Genomic DNA, 18,203 nt, shown 5'->3' with positions numbered 1-18,203 from the left:
ACCACTGCTTCTGTAATAATAAAAAGTTATTTTTAAACTACATTCCAGATAGTCAATAATATCATTTATGCTGCCTCAGGGGAAAGTCAAGAAATGTACTTGCTGTGTTATTCCTGAAGGAGACAGGGGTGTGGCCAAGCATAAGACAGAGGAATGAAGTACTTAATCGCTGTGGCATCCGGGTGTGGAGGACTTTTCAGGGGAAGTCCCCTGTGCTGAGCGTGGGGTGAAAGGTCAGGGTGGACCAGAGTATCCGGCCCACACGGTGGAATGGAAAGAACCCAGGAGAGAGAATCTGAAGATCTGGGTCTGAATCCAGATCCAACCATTGACTGTGGCCTTTGAAAAGTCATTCAACTGCAGAAGTGGAAGGACTATGGGTTAGCCACAGGGCACGGACTCCGGATAGGTTCTCTCCACTGTGTGCTGCTTCCCTGTTTATAATAACAACTAACTTTTACATAGGAATTTACATTTTATGAAACACAAATATTCCTGTTGAATTCTCACAGAACCTCTTGAGCAAGCACTGTTCTTTCCCCTTTGTAAAGGTAAGAAGACTGTTTCTAAGTGATTTGCCTGAACTAGTGAGTGACAGAATTAGGACTTGCCTGACGGTTTTTGGACTCCGAATCCTGCGTTCTTTCCACCAGTGGCTTACCTAGGACCCTGACACTTGACTATACCCACCCCTCACCCTTCCCATCTGCCGACACCCGCTTCCAGCAGCTCTGTGGTTCTCCTGCATTCTTGGCAGGGCCTTATTTCCCAGGGAGGGACAGAGGGCTCTGCACAGAGCATCCCTGAATGACCTAGTACTGACTCAAAGAAGGATCCAGACTCCTTTTGGCTCTGTGTTACTCCAGAGGCATGTAGGAGTTCACACCTCCAACGCTGGGCAGCTCCTCCAGTCAAGGGTCTTCCAGGCTCATTTCCCAACCTGGCTCCAGGGTGGCCGCCAGCCCCCTCTGCCTTCCTGATCCATGATGAGGGGCCACAACTCTTCACCAGTCCTCTTCCCTCTTCCCTAGGAGGCTTCTCCCCAAGGCCTGAGTCAGCGCTTCCCCATCCCTATCCAGTTCCAGCCTCTGCTTAATACCTCCAGTTCCTAAGGCCTCTCCCTTCCCAAGTGCCCCGACCTCATCACCCTCGCAGCTGATGAAGGAGCAGTGAGAAGCAGAATAAGAGGCAATGGTGAGCCCAAGGGGCAGCTGCCCCAAGCAGCTAGCACCACGTTCCCTTCAATAATTCATTCCCGGGGAGGCTGCGGGCACCATGCCCTCTTTCTGAGCTGGAGACGGTTACCACAGCTCAGATCCTTAAAATGAGAGTGGTGGGAATCAGGAGGGCTGGAAGGCTAGGGCAAGCAGCTAGAAGGGTACCCGGTCTCCAGCCCCAACACAGGCACCTCTCGCCCTACTTCTTGTTAGAGAGGGGCCTGATCCAAACAGAGGTCAGGGGTCCCATGATATATAAAGGAGCGTAGAAACTGCGAGCCAGAGGGGCAGAGAGGAAGGATCCTAACTCAGGGCCTCATCCCACTCACTCCAGCTATACATCAGGGTCAGCTTTACCCGCATTGCTCTGAGCCTTCTTGAAGCCACACTCAGCCTCTTATCAGCAGAGCCACCTTCCTAAAGGATGCCCAAGTCCCCTCTGCCCCAGCTTTTGGAAGCCCTGGGATGCTTCCACTGCCCCCACTTGGGGAACTCTGCTCCCACTTAGGCCTCAGTAATCCGAGTCTCAGCACCCCTCCCAGGGATTCCCCACCCCCATCCCATCTCTTTTCAACCCCAACTTCCCTGCCTAACCTCTGATGTTTACAAAGCCTGTAAATATGTGGGAGTGGAGGAAGGACTTGAACTGACCCCTTGGGCCGAGCTGTGATTCAGGGTCCTAAAGTGTTAAGAGTTCGGCAAGAGCAAAGGAGAGGAGGTGAAGTCTAGGCCAGCCCCCCTTCCCCAGGCCACCCTGGGGATCCTGCCTCTCATACCCCTTCCTCCACCTGGGGCAGCCCTAGAGTACTGCTCCTGTCCCAGCCTTGTTCCTCTCTCCAGTGCATTTTGTGGAATTGGAATCACCAATCACATGCAATGGAAACTGAGATCTAAGACTAAAATAAACATAGGTCAAGCACCTACTATGTGCCAGGCTGAACCAGACTCTGGGCAGAAAGAGAATGAGAACTAAGCTTCTCAGCCCTCTCGCCTTCCCTCCTTCCCAGGTATGAAAAGGAACCCCCAAATCCACAGAGCAGTCACACCGCTTGCCCCAGAGCAGGCAAGAGTTGGGCCCTGGAGCCATAGCTGAGAGCCCAGTCCCTCTAGAGAGGCCTGGTGTGGGAAGGGAGCTGCAGTCTTGCTGGGCACTGTCAGCAAGAAGCTCTTCAGACTTATTTATAGCAAATGCTGCATCAGGGGATGGAGCCTGAAAGTGCCTAGAAGCATCAAATATCACCATGGGCCCAGAGGCAGAGCCCAGAAAAAGAAGACAGAGATTGCAGCAGGAGGGACTGAGGTTTGATGTTAGAGGAACTTCCCCAGAGTAATATCTGGAGTTGGCAATGGGGATTCCATGTGGAAACTGCTTCCACAGAGCTTTCTCAGAAACTCACGGTAGAGTAGATACAAAGGGATGGACATGGTGATCTTTGTTCTCTGTCCTTTGTGGTACACAGGTTTTCAAACGCTGGGGCCACTAAGTACAGTTGTGCGAGTTATGCCTTGCTGAGAAGGCAAGTGGGGATTGAAATCCAACTCCAGATCAGTAGGGCAACCCCCTATGCAGAGTTGCGTCTGCACAAAGCCTAGTCAAAAGGGCTAGCAGAGGCCCTGTCAAATATCCTGAGGTCCTGACAACTTCGGAGGTTAGAGAAGAGGGGGAGCTGACCCTAGGGAGAAGGGATGAAGGCTGCCTGGGGAGGCCCTGGGGGCCTGCAGCTGAGGACCTGAAGGGGCCAAGCTAAGGCATGGCTCACAGGAGTGCCTCCAGGCTAGAGGCTCCTCTGAAGGGCCAGAAATGGGGGTACTGAGGGAGGTAAAGTGGGGAGGAAGACTGTGTGGGTCCTGGACAGGGCCCAGAGAGGGATACTGCTGCCAGTCATCTCACGTGGAAGGGGCTGGGAGAGGACTGTTCTGGGGACCTGGGGGCTGGGCTCCCAGCTCTAGCTCTGAGGTTCCTACCTTCTCTCAGTGGCACAAGAGAGAGGGGTGTGTGCTCCAGCAGCTGGAATGGAAATGAGAAAAAGTGAAGGGTGCAGAGCTGCCCCTATGCACTTAGATGCCCTCTGATAGGCTCAGAGAGAAGTCACCGATATTTCTATTTTAAAGTAAGGGGTGGAGGGAGATGGTGTTCTAGGCTGTAAGTTCTTGCAGAGGAGGGAGGGAGGGGGAAGCCAGGGACAATTGCTTGCCTTGGCCAGCACCTCCCTCCCCCACTTCTCCTATGGAAACTTAAGCTGCCCCAAGGCCCAGAGGAGCTAGTCCATTAGCTGTGGTCAGCGGCGGTGTAGGGAGGGGCCTCTCTCCCTCCGGGTCTTATTGCCAAATGACAGGCAAAGCTTCTGCTCCCTCTATTAGAGCCAAAACAAAACAAAACAAAAACCCTCCATGCACATTTTAAAAACACACACACAACCTCTTTATCTCCTCTGAATAGTTGAAGCTGAGTAACTTGGGGGTAGGTGGGCGGTAGGGGATCCATGGACTAGACCAGAGAGGGAGAGGAGGAGATGCCCTCCCCAAGAACTTTTCAGGTTAAGCCTGAGGAGGAGCTGGGGGTGGAAAGAGGAGAATTGATTCTCCCCCAATGTAGCTCCCTCTGGAATGGGGGCAAGGGCAGCAGGGTCAGCTGAACAGAGAGGGAGGAAAGTCTTCCAAGATCCCCAGAGGGTGGAAGGATGGGGGGGGGGGTCGGAAAACCCCAGGGGAAAGGACTTAAAAGAAGAGCCAAGGAGGAGAGTGGAACACCCTCGATCTGAAAGGGAAGAGTTCTAATTGATGCCGAAAGAGAAGGTGAGGACCCCGGGTCACTCCGCTTCAGGATGAATCCGTCTCCGCAACGGAGTCGGCCGCCGCCTCCCTCCAGCCGCCGTTTTTGGTATGGAGGAGTGTCCAGCCTGGGGGTATTGGGGGTTTGGAGGGACCAATGAGAAGCTGATCCGCTCACAAGGGTGCAGGGAGAGAGCTGGCTGGGGCTACACCCCTGCTCCCCCCTTCCCCCGCCAGAACTTGGGCTTGTCCTATTTGACGTGCCCACCGAACGGGGCGGGAGGGGGTACCGGTCCCGCGACTCCGTACTCCCTGCTACCCAGGCCCGGCCCGGACGCTGCAGGGCTCAGAGGGGGCGCCCCTGGAGACCAGGATGGAGGTAGGAGCGGCCAGGGCCCCAGAAGAGCCAAAGATCTCAAAGGAGCCCCACGGGGGTGGGGATAGGGTGCAGTCTGGAGTCCCATACTAGGGGTCTGCAGGTGGGACCGCAGTTCCTGGAAAGAAGAACGGGTGAGGGTATCGTCCTAGGCTTCGGAGGGGGTCTGGCTCCGAGTTGCGCCGCCTCTGCTCTGGCCAGGGCAGCGCCTCCTGCTGGCAGGGCCGGACCTCTGCCGGCCGACAGGCGGGACCCCGGATGGGTGCCACCACCTGGAGGGCGTGTGCGACCTCCGGGCGAGTGAGCCCAGGGGGCGCTGCAGCCGGTCGGAGAGGAGCCGCTTCGCCTCGCTCTTCGCCTTTGCGGGCTGAGTCCCGCGGCCCCGGAACCCAGGAGAGAGCAGTGACAGTACAGCTTCCCCGGAACCCAGAGGGGGCGCTTGACGCCGGGGCTAGCGAGCCGTACACAAGCATTCTTCCTTTTCGATCCTTTCCTCTGCTGAGGACAGGTCGAAGCCGTCGCTGGGACCGCGGCGCCTTGTTTCCTCGGGCGCCGGAGGATGGGCGCCGGGCGCACAGAGCAGGGGCCTGAAGCTCCGGAGTCCAGGCAGCCCTTCAGCTACTCCCGCCCTTCTGCCTGTGGCGGTGGGAGCTCCGGAGTCCCTATCTTTTCTGGGGAGGGGGTTGAGGAAGAAGATGGGGGAGGGGGGGGGTCGGAGAAGGGAGGCGAGATATAGGGATGGAAGGACAGTGGCAGGCACCCAGATGAAGAGAACATGGACCGTAGAGAGGAGGAAGAGACGGAAATGGAGAGAGCAGGACTGAAAGGCGACAGGGGAGGGAGAGAGTGGCAGAGGCGGAGAGAAAGGAAGAGAGAGGGAGGGAGGGAAGGAGGGAGGAGGAAAGGGGGAGGGAACCCGGAGAGAGGGAAGGCAGCAGCCGTCGGAGCCTGGCGGTCGTGGGGCGAGGCCAGGCGTGCAGGCGGGAGCCAGTGTGCAGAGCAGCGGCCCGGTCCTGCTCCTGCCTCGGAGCCCCTGGCCCGGGGGAGGGGGAGAGGTCGCCAGCCCGGTCTATGTCTTTTTCTGACTCCAGTGCAACCTTCCTGCTGAATGAGGTAAACGCGAGGGTCCCCTCCCCAGTGGGTGGGAGGAGAGCCCCGCTCCGAGCTAGGAAGAGGGCCCGCATTTGGGGGACACTGCAGCAATGGGGAGGGAGGGAGGCCGAGTAGGTGAGGCTAAGGGTAGAGGTGGCAGGTAGGAAAGGAGGGAGCGGCCAGTGCTGGCAGCTTCTAAGCACTGGGACTGGGATGGGGTGGGGGCGGGATGGGGAGGAGGGAGGACTGTCTGGGGAGCCAGGAAAGGGGCTAGATGTGACGACTGAGAGAGGAGGCCTCTGCCAAGCCCCCCCACCCCCACCGCGCCCTCCCTGGGTTCTCTGGGGGCAGCCCAGCAGGTAAATGCTAGGGGCTTTGGCTTTGTCCAGATCTTAAATACTGCTGGGGAGGACTTCCTAGAGGTCCTAGCTCCTGCCTCAGCTTCCCCATTCAACACTCAGGGATTGGGATCTGTCCAGCTTCCTGGTGCACTTATAGGAGAAACCAGAATGCATTCTGGAGGCTCCCAAGAATTCCAACTCCCAAACCTGGTTATTCAGGCTCCCCACCACCACCAAGACCCCTATGTCCTGCTTCCATGCCTTGAGTACCTGCCAGCTACCACTCTAATGACACTCTCCTAGAAAGAGGAAGGCAGGAGGAATCCTCTCCTTGAATCCTTTCTCCCCTCCCCCCCCCCTCAGCTTTCTCTTCTTATGCTCAGCCAGGGAAAAGAAAAGGGGTTAGGGACCACATGGATACTGACGGGCACATGTCTTGTTACAGGACAGGCATGAGAACTAGAGCAGGCAGGTGTGGGTAAGGTGAGAAATGGAAGGCGGCAGTGAGTAGCAACTCAGAGAGAAGGGAACCAGGGAGAGGCTCCGAAGCTCCTGCAGGACCCAGGGGATGGGCCCAGGTATGAGGAACTTGAACACATCTGGGGGGGGGGGGTGGTTAGCATGGCAATTCATGCTTTGTGAGCAGACTTAGACACCACTGTCCCAGATGGGGATGAAGACAACAAGGTGTGTAAGGAAGGAGTGAGGTTGATGGCAGATCCACTGTTACCTACAATCCCGTGGACACCCTGGTGGTGGGGAGAGTCCCTAAAGGAGAGGCCAGGAGAGTAAATTCAGGGATGGGGAGAGAATCAGAAGCCCCAGTAGCTGTCTTCTTCATTAGAATCATCTCCCAGGAGACAGCGCCTTGAGGGTCTTACTGTTTCACATTTCATGCCTCCTTTCTGCCCCTCTGGAAGGACAGAAGGAATTGAAGAGACAGAGAATAAAAGAGGATATAAGGAATGCTGAGAAACTGGGAGAGGGCACAAAGTGAGAAGACAGTGTCTGGGAACTTGCAATACAGAAGAATCCAACATATAACCAAACCCCAAATGGTGTTGGCCTCAGGAGAGGGAACTGTGAAAGCAGATAGTGAGCCATAGGGGCTCCAACAAAGTTGTTCACCAAATCCAGCAGGAGGAAGATGCTGGGCAGGGCTGGAATGCACCACTCACAGGATGGTGACAGACTAAAGGCAGACTAAAGATGGTCTTAAGATGAGGCCCCTTCTCTTTTTCTTGCTAAGGGAACATGAACCAGTGACATAAGTGTGAAGCCAGTTGGTTTGGGTGGTCTTCCTCTCTCTCCCACGTACAGTGCTTCCTACCGTAGATCTCACCCAACCCTGTCAGAGTTTTGGTTTACTAATTCCCCTGTAGCCCAGGAAGAAAAGGGATGAGCAAATTGCGGATTCACCCTCGTGGGTGTGAGACACTGGGAGTGGAGAAGGACTGAGCTCTGAAGCTCTCCAAGTGTAACCCTCTGTCTATCTCACATCCACCCCCACCCCCAGGGGACAGGGAGGGGATGAAGGGGTAGGTAGGCCATCAAAATTCAAAGGAATAATTTTGCTCTGGAGATCAAATGGGTGGATCTTTGAGGAAGTTTCCTCAAGATAAGGGCTGCTGTTCAGTCTCCAACGTCAAATCTGGGTGCCCCTTTGAAGGAGACTGACTGGTAGAGCGGTACATGTGGCTCCAACCCAGATACTGGCCATCCCAGCCCACCCCCATCCTTTTGCTAAGGAGGGGATCTGGCCTTACACTAGTGACTCTGGGGACACTTGCCCTTCCCCCTTCCAGCCTCCGCGTGGCCAGGCTCTCACCTTCTGTACCAGCCACAACCATCCCCCTACCTCGGCTCTCTGGTTTCTTTCCTCTTCCCTTTAGGCTCGCCTAAAACAGCCCCTCCCTACGCCAGTTCCCACGATGCCTTGGCAATGCCTGGCACAGTCCTTGGCAAGGAAGTGAGGAAGGGAACCCCCATCCTGGCCAGACTAGGATGAAATCTGCCCGCGCAACAGGTGTAGGGTGGCCGGGCCCCAATCCTCCCCCTTCGCACGGGTTGCGCAACAAGGTCCTTTGCTGCAAGAGTCCCAGCACTGAGGGGACCAAGCGCCTGGGGGCAGGGGACGGAGGAAGGGCAGGGGCTACTTTCTAGGCATTGGCCTGGGGTCGCTAAACCCATTCCTCCCCAGTACCATTGTGGGGTTTGCTTTTGGAGTCTCCCGTGCCGCCAGGGCCCAGACACGCCGCCCTCTCACCTGCCGCCCCTCCCCCGTCTGCCGCCCGCCCCCGCCCCGCCTCTTCTGTCTCCCCCAGTCTCCCACTTTCCTGCCTCGCCTCTTCCTCCCTCTGCCTCTGTACCTCCTTTCTCTCTCTCTCTCTCTCTCTCCTGTCTCTCCTTAACCTGCGCCCTCTCCTTTCTCGGTGGGGTCTCGTCTCCCAAGCAGGCTCCGCGTCCCCTCCCCCGCTCCAGCCCTTTGTTTCCCGGCGGAGTATTTCCTGGGTTGCCGTATGTCTCTGTCTCCGCATCTCTCCTCGCCCCGCCTCCTCCAAGCCAGGATCCGCCCCGCCCGCAGTCTCTCCTCCCCTTCCTCCCCGCCGCCCCTCTGCCCCATAGGTGCTTGGGGACCCACCTTCTACCCGGCTCCCGTCGGCCACCTCTCCCGGCCGGGTCTCGGGCTCCGCGGGTGGCCGGCGCCCCCCGCCGCCCCCCGCGCCCGCTCCCGGGGAGGGGGGGGCAGGTGGGCGGGCACTATTGTTGTCGGAGCAGGCGCCAGATTCCTCAGCCGCGCTCGGGGTGGGACCGGCAGGGTTTGGGGGGGGTAAGGTGGGGGGAGCGGTGATTTGAGCTCGGAGCAGCTGGTCTTCGCGGCTCGCTCCCTCCTTCGCGCTCTCGCTCTCCGCCGCCGCCCGCAGGGCTGCGGGGCTCGGTGGCATCTCCCGGGCGCGGCCCGCTGTCCTCGCCCCTGCCTCCGGGCCGCCCCCGCCCCTGGCGCCGCTCGCTTCCCCCCACCCGGACTCCCCCATGTATGACGACTCCTACGTGCCCGGGTTTGAGGACTCGGAGGCGGTGAGTGCCCACGGGGAGGGTGGGGGTGGGGAAGTTGGGGTGACACCTCATCTCCCTTGGACCCTTACCCCAGTTCAGGACTTTGAAAAACGCCTCTGCGGCGGGGCAGGGCGTGTAGGAGGGCGCTCCAGGAAAGTGGGGAGATGGGTTTTCATGCCAGAGGCTCCCCAGTGCCCCCGTCCTAGAGCAAGGGGCATCGGGTGTGTGCCAGGAGGGGCCAGCGTGGGGGAAAGGCTCAGAGCAGGTGGCTCCACAGCCCAGGACAGAAGGGTGGAGGGAGGAGGGGCTGGAGGCTGAGGGCATAGAGGCTTTAGAGAGGCCTCACGCAACGTCTGGAGTTCCCAAGGGAGGATTTATGGGGTCTGAACACAACAGCTACAGGAGAAGCCGGGGCCCTTGCAGAGGGGGACAATCCAGACCTCCTGTGCCTCAAGTAAAGGACAAATTAGGGAGCCTGGAGAACAGCAGAGAATCCGATACCAGCCTCTTCAGACAGACGGATCATAAAACTTGAGGACCTCCATTATCCCCTTCTGCTGTCCATCCCTGAGCATTGCCTTATCTCCTCACCCTGCCTCCAGCCCAGCTTCTCTCCCAGGCTGAAAACTGGGCACCCAGCACATGGATGAGCCAGCTGACTGAGCCCCATCCATTCCACTCCTCCTGCTGAGGCATCCTCAGAGCAGCGGGCATCCTGAGCTCCTGCTCAGCATGGAGGGCCTGGGGATGGAGAGGAAGCTCTTCGCTCAGAGAACCAGGCAGCTGATAAATATTTAATTCTCCTCTTTGCTTTTATCTCCTGACCCACTGAGACAAATCAGCTCATTAGGCAGTGATTCCCGGAGCTCAGAGCGCAGGGAGAGTGCCTGGAAAGATGGGGCAAGGATGGGCAGCAGCAGCTCCGTGCCTTCTCTCAAATATCCTGCAAGAAGACCTCCTTACGAGAGCAACTAGATGGCTTAGAAGGAGTCCCTGATAGGTCTGGAGGGTAGAGCACTCCAGAGTCGAAAGGGGAGTGTTGGAATCTTCTCCCATCTCTTGCTGCCAAGTCCAGGATAGATGAGTTCTAGGGCTCAGAATAGGCAGCTGTCAGTCCTTTCCTGGGACTGGGCTCCTGCTGGGGCCCAATTCCCCATTGATTGGGCCTCTGGGGCTAATTACATTGCGGCTAGAGCAGATGATTTTCAAGGCTGTGGTGAATACCTCTTTCTGACAGTTGAAGGGACAGCTGGCACGGCCCAGGGTGCCAAGGTGAGCTTGAGAATGAACCTCTCTGTGGGGCTGGAGGGCCCTAGAAGGTTCTTCCTGTCCCTGGTTGAGAAGGCTAGGACTGTTGCAAGGTGAAGGCTGACGTGTGGATGGTGTTGGGGGCAGCCTGCTAACCCATCGCTCGCTCCCCACCCTTCTCTGGTTCCTGGATTACCCTCCCCCACTTCCCTTTCTCTTGCCTGGCTCCTTGCTCTCCCCAGGGCCCCCTCTGAAGCAGTAGGAGGGAAATCAGGCTCTAAATAAATCCAACGGCTCATCTCCCTCCTCTCCTTCCCCCGTGCCAGGCAAGAGTGGAGCTGCAGCCTGCCCACACACCAGGCAAGGGGGGCACCACCAGGGCACTGTGCCAACTCCTGGCAGCTCCCAAGTACTGAGGCTCTGGCTGTTTGGGCATAACCGGGCTGGGGGAGGCAAGACCCCAGAGTATGCTTGGCAGGGCAGCCCTGTTCCCCGACTGATGGGTGAGCTCTGAGCACTTGGGAATAATGGAGAGGGGATTTCAGTCTGAGCATGACTCACTAAACATTTAGGGAGAGATCCTGTCATTCCCGTCTTAGGGTGAGAGACCAGCTAACCCAGGTGCCCCAGGCAGGGACACAAAGATGACTAAATTAGGCTGAGATCCTGGAGAACAGAGGGTAAAGGTCAGACTCCTCTCCCAGCACAGGTCTGGGCAACCAGGAAGCATCTGATGTATACTTATCAAAGTGAGTGGTCATCCTGCCTTGCCTCCTGCCTCCTAGCCTGTTAGCCCCTATTTACTTCAGACAGCCATTTCCCACAGAGGTGTCTCCTGTGCCCCAGGCCCCTGGAAGGAGGTCCCCCACTCGACTGACAGTGCAAAGGTTCTTCCTGGGGCTCAGCTGCTCTTTATCCTGCTGCCAAGCCAGCCTTACTTGGTTCTCAAGAGAGATGGGGAACATTCTCTGTAATATGCAGGACTTTCCCTCCTTGTGCTACCTTCATGCCTTGGGTCTACCACAGACATTGTCTTTAGCTTACGCTCTAGGACCTGGGCTGACATCAGTCTGACCAGCCCCCTTGCCCATGGTGGGGCTGGGGCAGGTGTGTGAGTTTGTCTTCCCCACCAAGAATCTGGCCTCCGCTGCCTTCATGCACAGTAGGCTTGAAGGAATGTTCCTCGGCCTGAGAACATTCTACTAAACACACACAAATATACATGTTCCCACACGGACCCTTTAGGCTTCTGCCTTATCTATGCCACCTGCACCTCAGAATTGATGGAAGTATCACTTTCAGACTTCTGCCCATAAAGAGGGGAAACTGAAGCAGGAAACAAAAGACTCCCTTTTCCCTAGACTGAGGGGGAAACCCAGCCATCCTGACTTCTGTCCTCCTGCCCTAAGGTCCAGCTTCCCTTGTTCAGTTGTGCAGCTCCCTCATGGCCTTGAAGGTGAGCTCGGCAACCCTCCAAATGCACCTTCATTTCCCAAAGGCCCTTCCAATGGGCAGGACTCTGACACTCTCCTGGCTCAGGTTACCAAAGACCCTCTCGCTGCATCCCCAGGGTTGCTCCTGGCTGGGTTGCCTGGCACCAACTCAGCCTTCCTCCAGGGCTGATATCCCCTTGGGCAAGGGGCGGGGAGATGTAGGCCAGGTGGTAGGTGTGGCCCCGCCTCACCTGGGCTCAGGGAGATAGCTTTGTGTCGCCTGCTCAGTCTGTTTTGTTTGCTGCCCACACCTGGCCAGTTGTCCCAGCAGGTGTGAGAGGAAAGAAAGTGGGGGTGGGGAGAGTAGAGAGGGAGTAACTTTCTGGAGTTGGGAGCCCTGTGGCCTCCTCTTCACCCTGGAAGAGTAGGGACTGGAGGAGATGGGATCTCAGGGGGTGGGCGGCTATATCCTGACACTCAGGACCAGTGCCTTGCCAACCGGTGTCTCCTGACTGTTCCTGGCTGGCTGTACTCCTCCCAGGCATTTTAAGGAAATAATTTCCAAGCTGCTTTGCAGGCTGATGTGAACAAGAGGGCTGGGTCTTTGGACTCCGAAGATTCCAAATCATCTCCAATATATCATCTTCAGTACATCTCACTTCCCTCTGCCTCACAGGACATGGTCAAGGGGAGAAAAGGGAGGAAGGAGGGAAGGGAAAGCTCTATTCGAGGCTGCAGTATTAATAGGCTTGGGGGGAGGGGCCCAGATCATAGCACATATGGGTTGGGCCGGCTTTTCTGCAGCCCCAGAGGCACTGGGGCCCTTCTTGGGGAGACGGGAGGGACTGGCGGGCCCAGCCACCCCCGTGGAGCTGGAGAGGCCGAGGTTAGCGGAGGCACCACTGTAGGGTTCGGAGGTGCCTCTCTAGTGCCCTTCACACCTGAACCCACGGGTCACAGCCTCTCCCCCATGCCAGGGTTCAGCTGGCTCCTATACCAGCCGCCCATCTCTGGACTCAGACGTATCCCTGGAGGAGGACCGGGAGAGTGCCCGGCGTGAAGTGGAGAGCCAGGCTCAGCAGCAGCTTGAAAGGGCCAAGGTATCATCTTGCCGGCTGAGGGCAGGACAGGCCAGACTGGGTGGAAACCTGTGCTAGGTCCTAAGTCTCGAGGGGTCAATGGGCAGGATGTGTGTGAGTGTGAAAGGGTGTGTGTGTGGATGGGCGGACTGATGGGGCCTCCGCCCTCTGCTGATGGGGCACTGAAACTGGAAGGGGTGCTCTGAGGCTCCCCTCATTTGCACCAATGGTCAAATTCTCCAGCACAAACCTGTGGCGTTTGCTGTGAGGACCAATGTCAGCTACTGTGGTGTGCTGGATGAGGAATGCCCAGTCCAGGGCTCTGGAGTCAACTTTGAGGCCAAAGATTTCCTGCACATTAAAGAGGTGACCACCCCCCTCCAAATAGAAGCCACTTAATCTCTCTGCTCTTGCCCCAGTTCCCATTCCTCTTGCTTCAGTCCTCATTTATAAACAAGTTTCCCAAACTCCTCGACTCTTACGCTTAACACACCCCCATAAAACCCTCATATCCAAGACCTAATCCTCAGGGTCTCCATCCTCCTAAGGCCTGGCTTGGGCCTCAGTCTCCATACCTGTAAAAGTGAGCCATTAGATTAGTTGCATCTTAGGTTCCCTGTGACAGCTGTGATGCCTCACGCTGAAGTCTTGGGGGTCTCACACCTGGCTGCCCTTCCCTCTGGCACCTTCTCCTGCCCCCCTCCCCTTGCGCTGCCTTCCTCAGACCCGCTCTCCGAATGCCTCCCTGGCTCCTTCACGTTGAAGAGCCAGGACTGAGGCCTGGGTCACCTCCTCTCACCGCCCCTTCCGCTCCACCCCACCCCCAGAAGTACAGCAATGACTGGTGGATCGGGCGGCTAGTGAAAGAGGGTGGGGACATCGCCTTCATCCCCAGCCCCCAGCGCCTCGAGAGCATCCGGCTCAAGCAGGAGCAGAAGGCCAGGTGAGAGCAGGGCTGTGACTCAATAAACATACACCCCAGACGTGTGCCCTTTACCCACAGTCCACATCACCACACATGCACACATATCGCCCCCCCAAAAAAATGCACACTCACACCTAGCGTATGCATTCACAAATGCACACACATCAAAGCTCACACACACAAATGCTCCCGTCACATGCACTTCCCTCACTAGCTAAAATGTAAGGAGATGTATACAACTATTAAATACTGTCTAGAACAGACACACAAAGACGCTTATTGACCTCCCTTTCTGCTCTTAGGAGATCTGGGAACCCATCCAGCCTGAGTGACATTGGCAACCGACGCTCCCCTCCTCCATCTCTAGGTAGCCTCCCCTCAACCCACCTGTCTTGGGTAGGTGGGTAACTCAGACACAGGGGGAAGGGAGAGTCTCCCAGGTGAACAGTGTGGGAAGGGGTTGGAGCTGGGAGAAGCCCAGGGTGTCCCCTGGGGACGGGAATACCGTGCCCCCAGGGCCTTTCCCCGCTTCACCAACTTTAATCTTTTATTTCCTTTTCCAAAAAGCCAAGCAGAAGCAAAAGCAGGTGAGTCAAGGAAGGGACTGGGGCTTGGGGGGCTCATGGCTTCTGGCTGTGGGGACAGGTTTCTGGGCAGTCAGTGTTGGAGGGGCAAGAAAACACAGAGGGGAGGGGGCCCAGAACTTCTGAATCTGCCCCACCCCAGTCAGGTGAAGGGCAGGCCACACAGCCATGACTTTGCCTGAACTCAGGTCAATTCTGCAGGCAGAACATATTCCCCCGTATGATGTGGTGCCCTCCATGCGGCCTGTGGTGCTGGTGGGACCCTCTCTGAAAGGTTATGAGGTGAGAAGAGGTCCCTGACCCCAGAGTTGCCTCTACCAAACCTGCCACAGGAAGGGCCCAGGGACAGTGGGAGGGGATGTTTCCCCCCTCCCCATCCCCCAAGGTCTGGGTGTGGAGGGGCTGGGCTCCATGGCCGCACCTGGGGCTGCTGCCCGCCTCCAAGAAGGCCCCCAGTCAGTTCCATGCCTTTCCCCTCACCCCTCCCACCCAGGTCACAGACATGATGCAGAAGGCTCTCTTCGACTTCCTCAAACATAGGTTTGATGGCAGGTAAGCTGCCCTGGCCTGCGGAGGCATGAGAACCAGGGAGAAATCATTGTCTCCTTCCAGATGCCTGTAGCAAGGTCTTCTCTAAAGTGAAAATTGGTAGGACTTGGGTAGGGAGGGGCCTAGGCTTGAAATTTAAAGATGGGCTGTGCTTCTCCATGCCCACCCCAGGATCTCCATCACCCGAGTCACAGCGGACCTCTCACTGGCAAAGCGATCTGTGCTCAACAATCCTGGCAAAAGGACCATCATCGAGCGTTCCTCTGCCCGCTCCAGCATTGGTGAGAAGTTCCCATTCCTGCTTCTCTGCCCACTCAAGCGTTAGTGAGAAACTTCCTCCTACCTTTCTCTTCCCCGACAACTTGCATTCCTGCCCAACCTCTTCTCCACCTGCCCCAGGATTGGCAAGAACCGAACCCAGTCTCAATTCTCTGTTCCTCTGCCTGCCCAGGCTTTGATGAACACGCTCTCCCTCCAGTTCCTTCCCATCCACCATCTGGGAGCCCCCAAAGCCCTGTTGGAGTCAGATGGGGTGGAGCCACTGGTGAGCATTGCGGCTCGCTCCCTCCCTCCCTCCCTCCATAGCTGAAGTGCAGAGTGAGATCGAGCGCATATTCGAGCTGGCCAAGTCCCTGCAGCTAGTAGTGTTGGATGCTGACACCATCAACCACCCAGCACAGCTGGCCAAGACCTCACTGGCCCCCATCATCGTCTTCGTCAAAGTATCCTCACCGAAGGTAAGTCGGCAGTGGTGATGGAGAAGGCCCACAGGGCTGCCTTCCTAGAATGTGGTACAACTCTGCTTGGTCCCTGCCCAAGGGCTCCTGAATCCCCTTTTCCTGCTGCCCCTTAACACAATTCTAAGTCATCCTCGCCTGCTCCTCATGCAGTATCACAGGTTGGGGACGTGCCCAGTTCTTTCTAGGCCCAGCTCTGCCCTTTTCCCTCAGGTACTCCAGCGTCTCATCCGCTCCCGGGGGAAGTCACAGATGAAGCACCTGACTGTACAGATGATGGCATATGATAAGCTGGTTCAGTGCCCACCAGTGAGTGCTACTCCTGTGCCCGCTCTAGCTTTTCCAGGGCTGGGGGAGTGATGGAGATGGGTGGAGGGCTCCTGCTGAGAAGAAGCCAATATTCCCCCTTTTCCTCCCCTCCAGGAGTCATTTGATGTGATTCTGGATGAGAACCAGCTGGAGGACGCCTGTGAGCACCTGGCTGAATACCTGGAGGTTTACTGGAGGGCCACCCACCACCCAGCCCCCGGCCCTGGACTTCTGGGCCCTCCCAGTGCCATACCTGGACTTCAGGTAACCATTTCCAAGGGCACAGATGCTCAGGCTAAGCCAGCCAAAACAATGCCCCCTCCCTGCCCAGAGGATCATCCTTGGCCTCCAGTTTGAAGGCCAAAGGATCAGAGAGCAGAGCTAGGGCATATGGGCGAAGGCACTTCCTGATGAGAGGGAATGAAGCTATGAGATGCGTGATCAAAGGCTACTTTTTCTAGGACTCCAAAGAAACACACTCTCCACACCCTTCTCCTTAGTCTGTCTTGAAGGCAGAGCCTGAATTTTGTGGGAGTCAAAAGCTCCAGTTTTCCGTGTCTGAAGTGGAAGAATGCTCCAGTATGCTTCTCCTTCCTTGCACTATTTCCTGTACCCAGGGACTGAGAGTTGAGGGGGAAGAAATCCCCACCCTGCTAGAGGTGGGAGGGAGGCCAAGGCGAGGTCCGCATGGCCTCACTTAGAGCTTCTGTCTTGCCCCCAGAACCAGCAGCTGCTAGGGGAGCGTGGCGAGGAGCACTCACCCCTCGAGCGGGACAGCTTGATGCCCTCAGATGAGGCCAGCGAGAGCTCCCGCCAAGCCTGGACAGGATCTTCGCAGCGCAGCTCCCGCCACCTGGAGGAGGACTATGCAGATGCCTATCAGGACCTGTACCAGCCTCACCGCCAACACACCTCGGGGCTGCCTAGTGCTAACGGGCACGACCCCCAAGACCGGCTCCTGGCGCAGGACTCGGAGCACGGCCACAGTGACCGGAACTGGCAGCGCAACCGGCCCTGGCCCAAGGATAGCTACTGACAGCCTCCTGCTGCGCGACCCTGGCAGGCACAGGCACAGCTGGCTGGGGCACCCGCTCCAGGCAGGCTGGAGTTAGACTGGCATTAGGCTGGCACTAGGCTCAGCCCCCAAAACCCCTGCCCAGCCCCAGCTCCAGGGCTGCCTGCAGTCCCGAGGTTCTGGGAGAAGCACGGGGCCCCCTCACCTCCTGGGCACAGTGACCCCCCTAGGCTCCCATTCCAGGTACTAGCTGTGTGTGCTGCACCCCTGGCACCTTCCTCTCCTCCTGCACAAGAAGCTGCCCCACTGGGCAGTACCCTCAGGCCAGGATCCCCTTAGCAGGGGCCTTCCCACCAGACTCAGGGAAGGGATGCCCCCTCAAAGTGACAAGAAGGTGGGGTGTGGGCAGCATGACATGAGGAAGAAACAAGGTTCCTGAGCAGCTACAATCCTAATCCAGGGGACTCAGGGGTTGTGCTTTGGGGTCTGAGAGCCTCCACTCGCCTCACTGCCACACATTAGAAATGAGACAATCAAAGCCCAGCAGGGTGGCACTCCCATCCATCAGCTGGGGTGGGGCATCCACACACGAGGCTGGAGCACAGGCAGGCTGGGCTAGGGCCAAAGGCCTCACAGCTGAAGCCCTTGAAGGGAAGGGCTCTCCGCACCTGCCAGGAAGCTTCCTAACATCTCAAAGGACCGGGGACCAGGAACATGGTCAGGCCAAATGGCAGACGGGAGCCAACCTGGATTGGGGCTTTGGGAAGGGAGGGCGTGTTGTGTAGCGGAGAACGTATGGACAGCTTCAGGGGCCTCCTTGCCCCACTCATTCTTTTGCTCTTGCATCCTGTCATCTCTGTTCTTGGCCTTCATGCCTCCTGGGGGATATGGGCCTCAGACTTTATTCCCTGATTCATAGCAGCTGCTTGTTAAGTTAGGGTTAGAGGGGGAGAGACAGGACCCAGTGGACAGCCCCCAGAGGCCCTATGTACCCACCTTACGGCTCTAGTGTGCGACCTACAGAGCATGCTCCACAGGACCCTGCCCCACCTCACCATCATCACTAATAAACACCATGCACCGTCCCTCGGGCTCCTGGTGTATGTCTGCTGGCTCAAGTAGCCAAGTTCCTCACTGCATGGCCCAAGTCTGGAGGAGGTAAAGAAGTATCCTGGCCTCCTCTCTCTCACAAAGAACCCATTAAGTGGGAAGGGAAAAGGACAGAGCTGGGGCAGGCACTATACTCCCAGGCACCCCTTCACCGACCCCTTCATGCCCAGGGCCTGGAGGGAAACTTTCAGCAGCACAGAAGGGACTTGTCTGGGGAGGTGGAGAAGAGGCTTAGTCACCTTACACGGTCCCTACCTCAGGCCAAAAAGGTCCTGAAGTAGTTGCAACTTGAACTCCAGGTACTTGCCCAGCTCTTTGATGGGTAAGGAAGAGCATGTGAATAAGAGTACTGGGGGAGG

General features: G+C 57.3%; 1 protein-coding gene and 1 long non-coding RNA gene across 4 annotated transcripts; one reads left to right on the top strand and one right to left on the bottom strand.

Annotated features, from left to right (window-relative positions):
- Nucleotides 1-3,611: 3,611 nt before the first annotated feature.
- Nucleotides 3,612-4,988, bottom strand: LOC309641493. Its single transcript, XR_014252637.1, has 2 exons — nucleotides 4,831-4,988; nucleotides 3,612-4,117 (listed from the first exon to the last, which is right to left on the bottom strand). It is a non-coding gene; the product is annotated as an uncharacterized lncRNA (long non-coding RNA).
- Nucleotides 4,989-5,304: 316 nt separating this feature from the next.
- On the top strand, nucleotides 5,305-17,819 carry CACNB3 (calcium voltage-gated channel auxiliary subunit beta 3). Of its 3 annotated transcripts, none has more exons than XM_082421433.1 (13): nucleotides 5,305-5,478; nucleotides 12,514-12,636; nucleotides 12,859-12,981; nucleotides 13,443-13,558; nucleotides 13,843-13,907; nucleotides 14,108-14,127; nucleotides 14,326-14,406; nucleotides 14,618-14,676; nucleotides 14,845-14,954; nucleotides 15,259-15,410; nucleotides 15,624-15,719; nucleotides 15,834-15,983; nucleotides 16,441-17,819. In XM_082421433.1, exons 1-13 carry the CDS (start codon nucleotides 5,437-5,439, stop codon nucleotides 16,753-16,755), a joined length of 1,452 nt encoding a protein of 483 aa, XP_082277559.1. In that variant the 5' UTR covers nucleotides 5,305-5,436; the 3' UTR covers nucleotides 16,756-17,819. The 3 variants fall into 3 exon arrangements, with proteins under 3 accessions (XP_082277559.1, XP_082277560.1, XP_082277558.1); XM_082421432.1 differs by lacking the exon at nucleotides 5,305-5,478 and adding an exon at nucleotides 8,160-8,876; XM_082421434.1 differs by lacking the exons at nucleotides 5,305-5,478; nucleotides 12,514-12,636 and adding an exon at nucleotides 8,159-8,876.
- Nucleotides 17,820-18,203: the final 384 nt, after the last annotated feature.

Source organism: Balaenoptera physalus (assembly GCF_965194825.1).
Source record: "Balaenoptera physalus genome assembly, chromosome: 13".
NCBI lineage: Eukaryota > Metazoa > Chordata > Mammalia > Artiodactyla > Balaenopteridae > Balaenoptera > Balaenoptera physalus.
The sequence above is the reverse complement of the archived record's forward strand: the minus strand, read 5'-3'. Positions and strand labels throughout refer to the sequence as shown.